The following is a 12,978-nucleotide window of genomic DNA, read 5'->3' as shown; positions in this document are numbered from 1 at the left end:
TGTAGGGAACTAATGCCAGATTCTTAAAAGCATGTCGATCCTTAAATCTATTATAGTGTATGGAAATCAGGTACTTAATGTGACTGAAAATGTGAATCACAGAATGGTTTGGGTTGGAAGGGACCTTAGAGATCACTGAGTTCCAATCCCCTGCCATGGGCATCTAGGGGTTGGAACTTTGGTTCCACTAGACAAGGTTGCTCCAAGCCCTGTCCAACCTGGCCTTGAACACTGCCAAGGATGGGGCAGCCACAGCTTCTCTAGGCAATAAATATACTTTCCTAATCCAATAAACTCTAAAGGCTTGGTTTCTCCCACTTAAATTTATTTCTGAATTAGGGGTATATGTACCCTCAACTCCATCTTCTGCCAGTGAAAAGGGAAGATTAGGGAACCATTTATCCTTCATGAGACCCAGATTGCTCTGTGGTACCCATCTCTCTGGTGACTAGAAAGGAACCTAAAAGCTCTGGTGTAATGAAACTAGCTGGTTGCCATGCTGAGGTAAGAGTAGTTGTTCTAGGGCATGTCTCAAGTATCGTTCCCTAAGTGGATCCGTGTGATACTCAGTGGAAGTGCTCTGCTTGTTTAAAATGCTGTAGTGCCATTCAGACTGATGGAGAGTTGTCCTGGCTAGGATCTGGTCTCTGACCAGAATCACGCTCTCAAAAACTGTTCCTAAATCATTATACATTCTCTCTCTGCCACGTTCTGCATAGCTCACTGCCACTCAGGAATGAATCGTTTCACTTTAGACCTAGACACAGTCAGAATCTCAGGGTCTTTTTTGTCCCCTCCTGAAAAGAAGGTAGGGAGATTGGTGTTTATTTTGTATGGTATCAGCTGCACACAGAAAAAGTTTCTTGTGGACTTAAGTGATGGTGAGTAACACCTTGTATGGATTGAAACAGATATTGATCAGAAGAAATCAAAGTCAACCTGAAAAGTCAAAATGAGACCAAAGAAAATTTTAAGGAGGACAAGGAATCCTATTACCTGGGCTTGCTCTTAGTGACATTTTGTCACTAGATTTTAACATGTTTCACCTATATTCAGGAACATCTAATCCACCTTCCAGGTCACAGCCTCAATAACTGTTTTCTGAAGTTTCAAAGAGGACACAGTGAATCTTCTATAAGGAATCTCCTCCACTGTTAACTGCTTTGTATTACCAGTTCTCACCTATTTTTCAGAGAATGTCAGCAACTCTTGCCTAGGTGCTGCTCTTCTGCAAAGGGTTTGTAATGTCATCCACAAACAGGTAGATTGAATTCACTTACAAACCACCAAATGCCTTTGAAAGAAATGGTGACATTTTCTACTGCACTAATAGCTCACACTGCAGCAAGAGCCAAGTTGCTAAGATACAGCAGACTAACATTAATGAAAGATTGTCCAAAATCCATATAAAAAATCTCTTAAAAACAAACAAAAATCCTGGGCCATTAGTCCCAAATAACTGTGGGTTAATTAAATATTACAGAAAAGTTTACTGTGGGTTTTCAAATGTATAGTCATATTTTTAATTTTAGCTTTACAAAAAATGTGCAAACCTGTCCACTCCATTTACAGGGACTTTCTTCTTTATAATTAAGCATTGTGGCTTCTCAGCAACTCATATTATTTGTTACAACTTCAACTTCAGCAGATTCCTTTCTTTAGAGGCTTCCTGTACAATTCTATCTGACCTTTAGCTAAAGACCAACCTCTTCAGGCTATATATTTTTTTCTAGTTGCTTTGGCAGCTTAAGATATGTTTCACTGTAGATTAATGAGCTACACATGGCTGATGGGACTGTTAGAAATTTACAACAGGAAAAACTCACCGATGCAAAATCATGTAGGGGACAGTTTCTACCACCATTACTCATGTGGAATAGTACCCTTCTCTGTTAGGCATCCTGCTGATTGAACATGATGAGGGTGAAGGTTTCTGGCTTATAATGTATATAAGAAAATGCTGCCAGATGGCTTTAATTTGAGCCAGATTGTGAACCCCCTACTTCAAGTGGGGAACAGTTACTCTACTGGGACTGCTCAAGTAACTGTTTGCAATCTGGCTTTCTGAAAATAAACCAGGGGACGAGTCATTGCTGGATTCAGTGACCCATTTAGCAGACACCTGCTTCAAGATTACGATAACTACTGGTTTAAAGTGATTTTTCCTCCAGAGGAATGCTAGCTCCAGCAAGGCTTTTGCAACTAACCTAGACCAGTCACTGCCTGTGCCTAACCTGTGGCTCACCCCAAAGGCTGTCAGCCTCCAGGTAGCTGCACAGGATCTGCTTAGAGCTGCCACCACTCTGGGGCTCATCACTACTAAACCATGTTATTATGGAAAGGGATGGTTGACACTGGGGTAGGCATCTGGACCCTCAAGCTGGGAAGTGCTCTAAGGTCTACTAGTTTGCAGGTAACTTCTGTTCATGTAAGGCTCTACTAATGCACACGTCAGAGTTTTATGTATCCCTGAGCAGCCTGGCAGAACATCCGAGAGTCCACCTTCACGTACGCCTGTCTGTGTGAATAGAGTGGAAACTGTTCTTGCCCTGAGCTCACCATTAATACAAATTACTTGGCAGTGGGAATGAAAGGCTAGTCAAGCACCACTCACTGAAGCTACAGCATAGATTTAGAACTCTCTTTCCAGGAGACAGCTAGGAGAGCAGTTAAACAGCCAAATCCGCACAGCAAATGGATGCCTGCTCCTCCCATGGCGATTTCATTCCTAGGTTCAAATGTCAAAATTAGATTACCGTTTTATACATGAAAAGGAAAATGGGTTTAAAAATATCTCATTTTAGAAGGAAAAAAAACCACTTGATGGTTAAAGGAATACAGTGTTTTACAGAAGAATATCCTTTTGCGGTGAAGCTTATAAATACTTAATGTCCCACAGTCACCACACACTAAATGTTCTGTGAAGCACTCAAGTCCAAGCCAAAATTATGGCACAGTGCACCTTAAAAAGTAATAAATATTATTTTTCTAGAGATGTTCAGAAGCCACAAGTGCAATCCATGTGTAAACATTTGCAAGGGAGATTTAAACTCAGGATTTTGAGTTGGCCAAGGAACAACTGCACAAAGTTAGAAAGGCTTTATGCACCATCTGTACTTCTCCAGACCTGGAGAACAACTGGGCTTTACAGTGCGGAACTGCAGAAATCCTGGAGTACTCATCTATAAAAGGGATGCAGACCTGGCCTGAGACTTGTCCAAAGCCTGTCCATGCCATTTTTCTTTGGGATCTGGAGTTTTAGCCTTATACATTTATAAAACATTATGTAAGTGTGCAGTACCATGACTGGAGGAGTAGAGGAAGGGAAGTTAGACTTAAGACTAAAATAGCATTTATGTAGCGCTTTCAGATCCTTAAACATGAGACAAAATGCCAGCACAAGACATTATTTGTAGCTATCATTGGGCTTTCAATTACACAAAAAATTAAAACTAGACAATTTATACTCAGCCACAGAGAAAACTCAGAATCCAGTAAATTATCTAACCAGTAATTCTCATGGAAACACTTTACCCTTAATGCTATAATGTTATATTTTATCAGAAAAGTTGATAAAATAGTAATAAAAAGTGATAAAAAGTGTACAAAGGAAGAAAGATACTCTAAATGTTACGGTCTGTTCTTCATGTTGAACAAAGCAATTCAACAGCATTCTGAAATTCTCTGCAGAGATTACTTATTTGTCAGTCTGCTTCTCTCACATGAAGCAGCCAGGCATTGTCATTAAAATGTACTGGGAAAGTAGAGGGGATGTAAGAAAAATATTTTTGTCAAACAGCCTCTAGTTTCTCAAAGACACCATAATGAGTAATTGGTTTGGTGTGTAACAAAAACAAACAGTGGATCTAGATTCCTCCTTTCTGTGTCTTGTTTCTTTTTTGCATATAGTTTTACAGAAATCTGTTATTTAATATTGTACATGCAAAGAGACTTTGGCATAACCCATTTTAATTGGCCTTATCAACTGAAATCAGGGTCATGCAGGTTTAAGAGATTCTGTTCAGCGAACATCTGCAAATGCTATTCAGAGCCACAGTATGAAATTTCCTTTGAGTTTCTTCTATAGCTTTTATGTTTAAATTTTTTTATCCAGGCTTTGGGGTTTGGAAAAAAAAAAAAACAAACCCACCTATATAAACAGTTCAATTCTACAGAACTGTAGAATGTTGGTTTATAAACCAGGTATAAGCATTATAAACATCTGTAAGTTAATAGTCTTGTACTGCTTCATGAAGGGGAGAGAAAGGGGACAGCACAGAAGATTTACAACTTTGTAGTTTCCCATGAAAATGCTGCAGAGTTGCAGGTACATGGTTCAGTATATTCCTCATGTATGTGCAGCTCAGAATTACCATTATTCTTTCTATGGAGATAAAAGGCTGGATTAAGACATCATTTTCTATTCTGGTACCCTCTGGCTGTGTAATTAGACAATTAGTTTGATACTCCCTGATACCACCACGGTGCAAAACAGGTTTTAGATTCAGGACCTGGTCCTGAACTGTTCCAGATATACAGATTATTTAAATACAAGCATCAGTGTACATAGATATGTTACTGATTTATATGTATCAAATACACGCGTCCCTGAAAGTGGTCTCGGGAAGGACTGGCAAGGATATAATTCAGCTGCACAACAGTAGAGGTATTAAGGTTACAGAATGGGAACAAGGAAGTAAGGGTTATTTTAAGTTCTTAAAGAAAGATTCTGATCACAACTGGAAACCTGTTGTGAATGTAAATTCATTATTTCATAAGTGCTCTATTATTCAGTATTATTAGCAACCCTACTATATACATCCAGGATCCACCCCACATGTGTCAATGCTCATGATTATTCCATGCCAATGCATGGTATAATCATAAGCAGTAATCCATGGGAAGTACTTTTCCAATAGTAAATTGTTCATCTCCACCAACATCTTCCTTAAAGAAGAAACAATACTGAGAGTGACAGGAACTTCCCTCTCAGGAGAGACCTAGAAGACTTGCTACCCAGTGCATGTCTTATGAAGTGATCATGTATTTATCAATTCAGAAACACAAGCCCATCTGTGCTGGTCTCTAACACCAGTCAAGGGAGAGCAAATAGGATTCGTTTTAATGATGTTGTAACCATCCAAAATGTTTGGCTTTGTTAGAGCTATTGCCTAAAAAAGGAAGCCTAGTTTAGACTTTTCCCTAGAATAAAACCTGGGTTCTTTAGAGATGACTTTCAGTCAGCACAGGCTCCTCTAAAACAGTAAGTGATCTGTTACTTCTGCTATTTTAGAAACAGTTCAATCAAAATCCAAGTTTTGCTCTAAATTAAAAACTAGAAGGAAAATTGTGATATCGAGTCTCTCACTGGCCACCCAAGAGTCTAGGGAAGTATTCTGGCAAGACTTCCACTTGCACTACTTATTCATACACAAACTTTCTATGTAATGCACACGTCATACACTAACCCCCACCATTTCATATATGCTTACCATCTTGCGTGTTTTGACTCAGGATCTGAGAGCGGAGCTCCTCCAGGCTAATTCCCAGGCATTTACAAATTTCCTCTGTGCTGTAAGGCTCAGGATGTAATACCTCCTCCACAATGGTCAGCATTTCCTCCAGGCTAACTCCTAGCTTAGTCTGCACATCGCGGAGTCTCAACAATTTTTCCCAGTCCAAGCCTTTCGACTTTGAAAGAAGCTAAAATTCAAAAAATAAAACAGAAAATATTGTGCCTTCCTCTTTAAGAATATTTAATTGTCCATAAGCACCATTAAGACCCATTTGCTCTTTTCACTCCTTAATTGGGAACCATCAGAAGCTACTTGCTATCAGTACATGTCTGTGAATGACAGATATTCTTCCCTCAAGTCAGGTGTTGTCAGTAAAAGCCCTACTGGTATTATCTGTGTGGCATCATATCAGTGATTTATCCTTTTCCATGGATGTTGTTACTTCAAAGCACTTACAAACCTTTTACAATCACAGACAATTGCTTATGCAAATGCTACGATACTGTAACACCAGAAGTCCCTAAGAAGTCTATTTCTGAACTGTTAAGAGTTTGCTCTAACATTTAAAACTCAGTTTGACCTTTACAATACACTCCTGGAGTTTCCTGAAGATCATTCTAGGTTGTCATTAAAACCCTTTCTTGTAACAGCCTTAAATTACGAAGCAGGCATGTATTTTGTGTGGGATTAAGGCTGTAAGGGTGTGAATTAACTGTGATCTTTCTCAATCTTTAGAGTTTAAAGTAAATTTTAAGTACGTTCTTTTAACATCCAATTTAAAGGAAGTTGGGAGCCTTGCAGGAAGGTTATGATGTGTTAGTTGGAATCTGCTCTGTTCCTACGTGACTGCTATGATGCCAACTGGTTATAGCTATATCTGTTTTTCTCACTCCAGACAACTATGTCATGTTTTGTGTATATTTGTGGTGTTTGGGCAATTGACAGTAGTTACTTCAACACACCAGAATCCTAAAAGGAAATATGTCAAAGAGGCTTTATTCTAGAAGGTTGCTCCATGTCTTGATGCTCTCATGTGCCTAATGAAAATGGTTGGGTAAAGCAGTTTTCCTCATAAAGTGGAGTATTTTTGATGTTATGACTTACATATTCCGTGGTCACTGTGGGATCCTACTGATGTACCACCTTTAATTGTAAGAGATTACTACAAAGTAAGACCAAGATTAGCTGATGTGGGTTTAGTGTATTCATAGGCACATGACATACATCCAGTTCTGCACCGTTTCAGATTAAAGCTTCCAAGTGTGCCAGATCAGGCTGTATGATTGCAGACAGTTTAAACCAGAGCAGGAATACCCACGAATGCCATCCTTTTTCTATTCAAATCAGTGTTAAAACCTCTCATTAACAGGGCCAAGATTTCACCCAGTGTGTTTTGTTATTCTTTCCAAGAAACGCTGGTTTTGAGTGAGATTGGTTTGAAATGATTTACATCTCAATTCAGCAAAGCCACTTAACTTCCTGGGTTAAAAAAACTCATGGGATTTACACACATGTCTGAAAAGTTTTGCTTGGCTTTGTGCAAAGTTAAAGAATGAAATTTAAGCAGATCTGCTGCCCAACTATCTGCTACAGATTCTCACTCTACTGCTCTCCTCCAACAGTGCTTTTGAGGGGCTCTTCCAGTTTTGCTTTACCACAGTATATAAAAATTAACTACTTTTGGTGCCATCTAGTGACTTGCTAAGATTTATGTGAGGCTTAGTAGAGCAGAACAAACAAAATCCAATCAAAATCCTAATCATATGACTCTGTCGCCATCTAAAACACAGTTTTGTATGTTCAGTGGTAGAGGAAGAAGCACTAGTGGCAAATGCAGAAAGCAGGGGGAGAAAATGTTCTTGTAAAGACTGCTTAAGTCACTTCTGGTCTGCTTTTCAAAGGCTCCGAGTACCTAGAACTCCATAGCCTTTATGTAATTGTATTTCAGCTTACTTATTGGTAAGTTAGAATAACAATTATTGCTTCCTTTGTTTTACTTAACTACTCGCTATCTCTTACCTTGGTGCACGTTTGTAACATGTTCTTAAATTTGCTTCAAGGTGCTAAATGAATGGGATTTTTTTCCCTCATATTTTAATCCTAATACTCAGCATCCTCTAAATATTACTACCAGTAGTTAGACATAACTAAGAATTTAGAAATAAACAGGTTTATAAGGCAACAAAAATTTTTATACTTTTTTAAATAAATAATCCTGTGTAGAAATCTGTCGTGTATTATCATGTGTTCCTGTTTCTATATTTCAAGGGAGATGCTGTATCTTAGATGAACTAACTACGCTGGGGATTTACAGGTCAAATGTTCCAAATGGAAACTGACCCCATCAGGCCAGTGGGCAGGGCTTAGCTGGAAAGGTCTGACCTGCTTATAGCAAACTTTCAATTCTAGCAGCACCTGGAAAAGTGTTACAGGCAAACAGAAACGGTTTGTGGGAAGAGTCTGGCGGCAGCGGCTCAAATTGTAATGGACACAGAACAAAAATGGGAAAAAATCCCATCTAATGAACAGTAGTAATCCCAACACTGATCCCACAGTTGGATATTTTCTTGATGATCTCTGACTAGATGGATTAAAGATGTGGACATCATACAGCTGGCTCTTAACTGCCAGGATATAGCATCTGTAGGCAGCATTGTTCAACGCTGGCACTCTGCAGAACTGTAAGCAGCTGAGCGGAAAGCATGCTTAGTAAATGATGGGACAAATATAAATAAAATCTGACTAGGAGTTAAGTATAGGAATACTTATATAGCAACATCTTTCTTACCCTTACATTTCTACAACAGCATCGGAGCATCTTTCCACATGTAACAATATGTGTTATTGTTGAGTTGATTAACAATATGGCATTGCATTGCAGTTTAGACATTCTTGGCACTACTCTGTAGCTGACAGTGAAGCGAACCACACACAGTGAAGCAGGGGAGAGCACAGCATTCACTAATGCTCGTGTTCATCTGCAGCACCTACTGTGAGAGTTTTCTGAAGTACAAGTTAATTTCCTTTGGAATCGTTAGTGTTCTGCAGAACATTAAGTGTCTTTAAACACACTGTTTAACAGAGTACAGAAAAGCACTCAGGGGCTACAACAAGAACAGAGAAAGAAACAAACCCTAATAATCAAAAGAATGATTATCCAGGAGGGAAGGGAAAGGAACAGAGCCTGAGAAAGATAATTCTGTGAGGACGATCAAGAGCTTACGTGCTGTAGGACAGAGTGACATCAAAATATTCTACACTAATGCCAGCAGGGATATGTTGTGTTGACTGGCATCTTTACTTACATGGAGCTTCCTGCAAACGGTATGAAATTCTAGAATGACCTAAAGCAGAAAAAGGAAAAAAATCCTATCCTAAGGCACTTACCAATGAGAATTTCTTTTAAAGCATTTCTGCGAGGCCCAGCATGTTATTTCATAGTTCCATTAGCTTAATGGTGCTTAAAAAACTTCCCTGCTTCCACTTACATACCTGCCCTCTTTCACCCCACCATGACCTGTTCCTTAACACAGGGTTTTTTCCTGGCTCAGTGTATTTTTATAGTGTGTGCAGCCTTCCATCTGGGTAGCATGTGTATAAAAATTGGCAGGTGTATGTTGTTAGTCTCCTTAAAATCAAGCATCTGCTAAAGGCACCTTTTTAGAGATTCAGGAATGTTAAAAACCAATCATCTTTCCTTAGCACCTTTTTAGTACTGCATGGGACCAATCATTTAAAGCAATTTAGAAAACTGTGATTCAATTCACAAAATGTGGCCTGTGGAACAATACTTCAAAAGGTTTTATAACTCCGTGCATTGTTCCAGTTTGCCTTTTTTTTTTTCTCTTTTTTAGACTAAATCTTCTGTGAAGGCTCTGTGGTTCATATGTAAAAAAACACTTCCAAAACAAGCTAAAATACCTACTTAGTCAATTAACTCTCCTAAATGAGAGGTTTATCAATTACACCAGAACCAACACACAACCAGGTCCTTATCTTTCTTAATGGCATAAGAATCTTTTTATGAACTTCACTGACAGGTTTAACTCTGGTCACTGCTGCTATTATTTGTGCTGTATGTTATATACACCTACAATGCAGCCTCATTCTTTACACTTGTGTTTAAAGCCCATTTAAAAAGTCATGTGAAGTTTAGCTTCCACCCTCAAAAAATATCTCAACATGGCATTTTATCTTACATTTTGTCAGTATCTGAGCACTTCAACTCTTTTTTTTTTAGCATTAACTATGGTAATTTTTCATAGAATTATGATGCCAACAGATGCTCAAAGTACTTTTGAGTATTGCTTAGATTTTGGCCAAGTGTTTTCTGGCAAGGAGTGCCATGCTGCTGTCTTTACAACTTTCATCTAGGCTTTGTAACCCAATCCTGTTCTTTCACACAGCACACTATTTTAGGTGTAACTGCAGTGAATCTTTATGCTTGCTCCTCGCTTAATCTAATCAAAGAAAAATCCACCGTATTCCTGTAACGAATTCAAATCAAACACTACATCTACATATTCCTAACTGTATGGTCTACAGAATCCACAACTAAAGTGGAACTTAAATTTTTCATGTTCAAATTCCATACATTTTAGAGCTAATTGCAAGCTGTAAACTGGCAGCACAATCTAAATGCTGGGGTTTGATTCAAGCCTGGTTTTAAACTTTGCACTGACATACATGCTGCTGTTCAGCATTTCCAATATTACTTCCAGGCCTCCAACTAGCAGCTTTGATGTCTTCTAAATCCTAGAAAATACACATCTATTGCCATATATAAACGTGTGACCACACTGGTTGCTTTCCATTATTTGTCATTATTCAGCTTTAATTAGAAACAGTCTATCTTCTTAACTGAGAATATTTTTTGCTGAAAAATAGACTTACTTTGTCTATTGAAATATAATATAAAATATATTTAATAGAGCTAAAGCACATAATCTTCTATATAAGGGCACAGTCCTTGCACTTCCATTAAACTCAGCAGGAGTTCTGTTTCTGCAGAGATGGATGTGTCTGGTTCTGGAAAGAAAAATGCTACTTAAAGTAGCACCTAGCCAGGTGTTAAAGACATGATTGGTCAGAAGTGAAAAAAAGCACGTATTTAGATGAAGGTTTCATTAGAGTTTGACATAAACCATATGTTACCTTTGTAGCCAGACGACACTCCATTACCCTAATATTGTAATGAGAAGTTGCTGCTTTATTCATTTCAACACAACTGTTAGCAATAACAAACGCTGCTCCACTTGGAAGTCTAACATCAGTTGCCCGCAGAGGACTGAACTTTATCAACTTGGCCTATTGAAAGAAAAATGAATGGTTAGTTTTAATTTACTACTAGCTAACAGTGCACTTAGTTCTATAAATCAAATGCAAATTTGCATGTGTTTTCTCTTGAAAATCCAGGGACAGTTAAGGCAAGAAAACTGACATGAAACAGCGAGAAAAGAGGTTTAACCTCATTGGCCAAGTTACACATACATTTCAAACCTTCCCCTTGTAGCTGGATTTTAAAATGCTTCCATTAAGTCTTTGGGTTTTTTCAGCATTTCACAGAACCCCACCCAACCTATTTTTCTTGCCTGTTTAAGACAACAGTTTTTCTTTGATCTACAGAAGAGTACCAGGCCTGGCTGAAACTAATGTGCATGCCACTAGAAACAAGGGGCTTCACATTCCCTTCCCCACTGTCCATCTTTCCCTTAGTTTTCTGGTTTTCCACTAAATCAAGATTAGGCCACTGAGGTACAGTACAGTACCACAATTTTAGGATTGACTGGAGACAGTGATCGTGTTACATATGGGCAATCAGAGAAATGAAATAAAACTATATATAAAACTGTAGTTACAGTCTCCTTCCTTCTGACAGGAGACTGCCTTGCCTCACAGATGCCTTACAATGGCTGCCTAAGATGTTCCCAACATTTGCGACCTTGTCATGGAATAAGCTAGGCATCCATTAATTAAATATTTCAGGATGTTATGTAATCAAGAGATTAAACTCACATCTGGTTTTTCATCGGGATAAATTGTAAATCATATGCCCTGCTTTGGCTTCTTAGAATAGACTGTAACTCTGCAAGCAGGGACATCTTACTGGTTTTGGCATTGTTCACCCCTAGAGAGTTCCTTGAGCAGCCAGAGTGCTAAATAAACAATGACAAATCCGCTTGTACATTATGTACAGCATGTGTGTTAGTCCCTGCCATTGAGATTCGGGACCACGTCACAAAACTACTATCAAGACAGACATGCTTGCTTACATTTAAATATACCCTTTAAGAACTGCTACATTAGATCAGGATGTATCACTAAGCTGGTTCAGTGCCCTGTTTCTGACGGAAGCCATAAATGGGTATTAGGGGGAATATAAAAACAGGACAGATACCAAGCAATCTTTTTCTTGGGGTATATTTTTCCAGCTTCCCATAAGCAAAGATTACGGTGGTTACACTCACACTGGAAGAAACATCAGACTATTACGTTTAGCAGCTACAAATAGGCTAAAACTCCATCAGAGTATCCAGAAAGTTCTTTTTTTTGAACCCTTTTGCTTTCCATGACATACGGTATTTCTCAATTTAACAATGAATGTTTTGGGGGGGAAAAAAAAAACAAACTTCCTTGTTTTGTTTTTAACAAGCTGTTTGCTAATGTCATTGTGTTTCTATTAGTTCTTCCACTATGGAAAACACTGAATTCTCAGTTTACCTTCTCTTGACCATTCAGGGGTTTTACAGAGCTTCAAAATATCACGTGCAACAATACTTGTTTTCCAAGCTGGAAAGTTTTAAATTATTCAGTCAATGCTCATATAAAAAAAGTAGCTTTGATCAACCTCAGTGTCCTTTAATGTACTTTGCTCATTCTTTTTTTCAGATGGGAGGCCAGAAGTGAATTCAGCTGCAAGTGTACTGAAGCAAGGGTACTTTCAGGTGTGTTCACAATTTATTTTCTAACATTTTCTTTGCCTTTTTGATCCCCACTTCTATATATCAGAAAAGCCTCCACTTTACGATCATCTCTGTGTATGCCAGGAAAACGCACTGCTTCCTTCAGGATCTATGTTGCTGTGTGTCTACTGCTAACAGTATTAAGTGTGAAGAAAAGGTCTAGAGTAGGTACAGGACAGGTGAAATTGAATACAATGTATGTCTCACAATGGAATTAAATATTTGGTGTAAAGCTAGAAAATAGCTTTTTTCATGCAAGATAACAGCATTAAGGAATGAAAGCTGTAGGCATAGAATAGCACAGTTATAAGGAAAGTAAATGTCATGAAACGCTACATTGATTTCAATAAAAGTATTTTGGCAGGTGTTAGGTTTGAACAGTCACAGTCCTGTGCACCTTCTGGGACAGTGGATGAACTCCATTGTAAATTCCACTGCAAGCACTCATGCATAACTTGGCAGGTCCTGTTTATCACTGCTAGTCCCCCTTCTGTCACCAT

General features: G+C 38.5%; 1 protein-coding gene across 1 annotated transcript in view; it reads right to left on the bottom strand.

Annotated features, from left to right (window-relative positions):
• GALK2 (galactokinase 2) overlaps window positions 1-12,978 on the bottom strand; it is a 45,838-nt gene that overhangs the window by 10,185 nt on the left and 22,675 nt on the right. Inside the window, exons 6-7 of the mRNA XM_010024871.1 lie at window positions 10,671-10,823; window positions 5,493-5,703 (exon numbers count right to left, since the gene is read on the bottom strand). Of these exons, the coding sequence (XP_010023173.1) occupies window positions 5,493-5,703; window positions 10,671-10,823 (364 nt within the window). The remainder of the gene's footprint in view (window positions 1-5,492; window positions 5,704-10,670; window positions 10,824-12,978) is intronic.

Source organism: Nestor notabilis, unplaced genomic scaffold, assembly GCF_000696875.1.
Source record: "Nestor notabilis isolate BGI_N333 unplaced genomic scaffold, ASM69687v1 scaffold12092, whole genome shotgun sequence".
Lineage (NCBI taxonomy): Eukaryota > Metazoa > Chordata > Aves > Psittaciformes > Psittacidae > Nestor > Nestor notabilis.
This window is presented reverse-complemented; position numbering and strand designations above follow the sequence as displayed.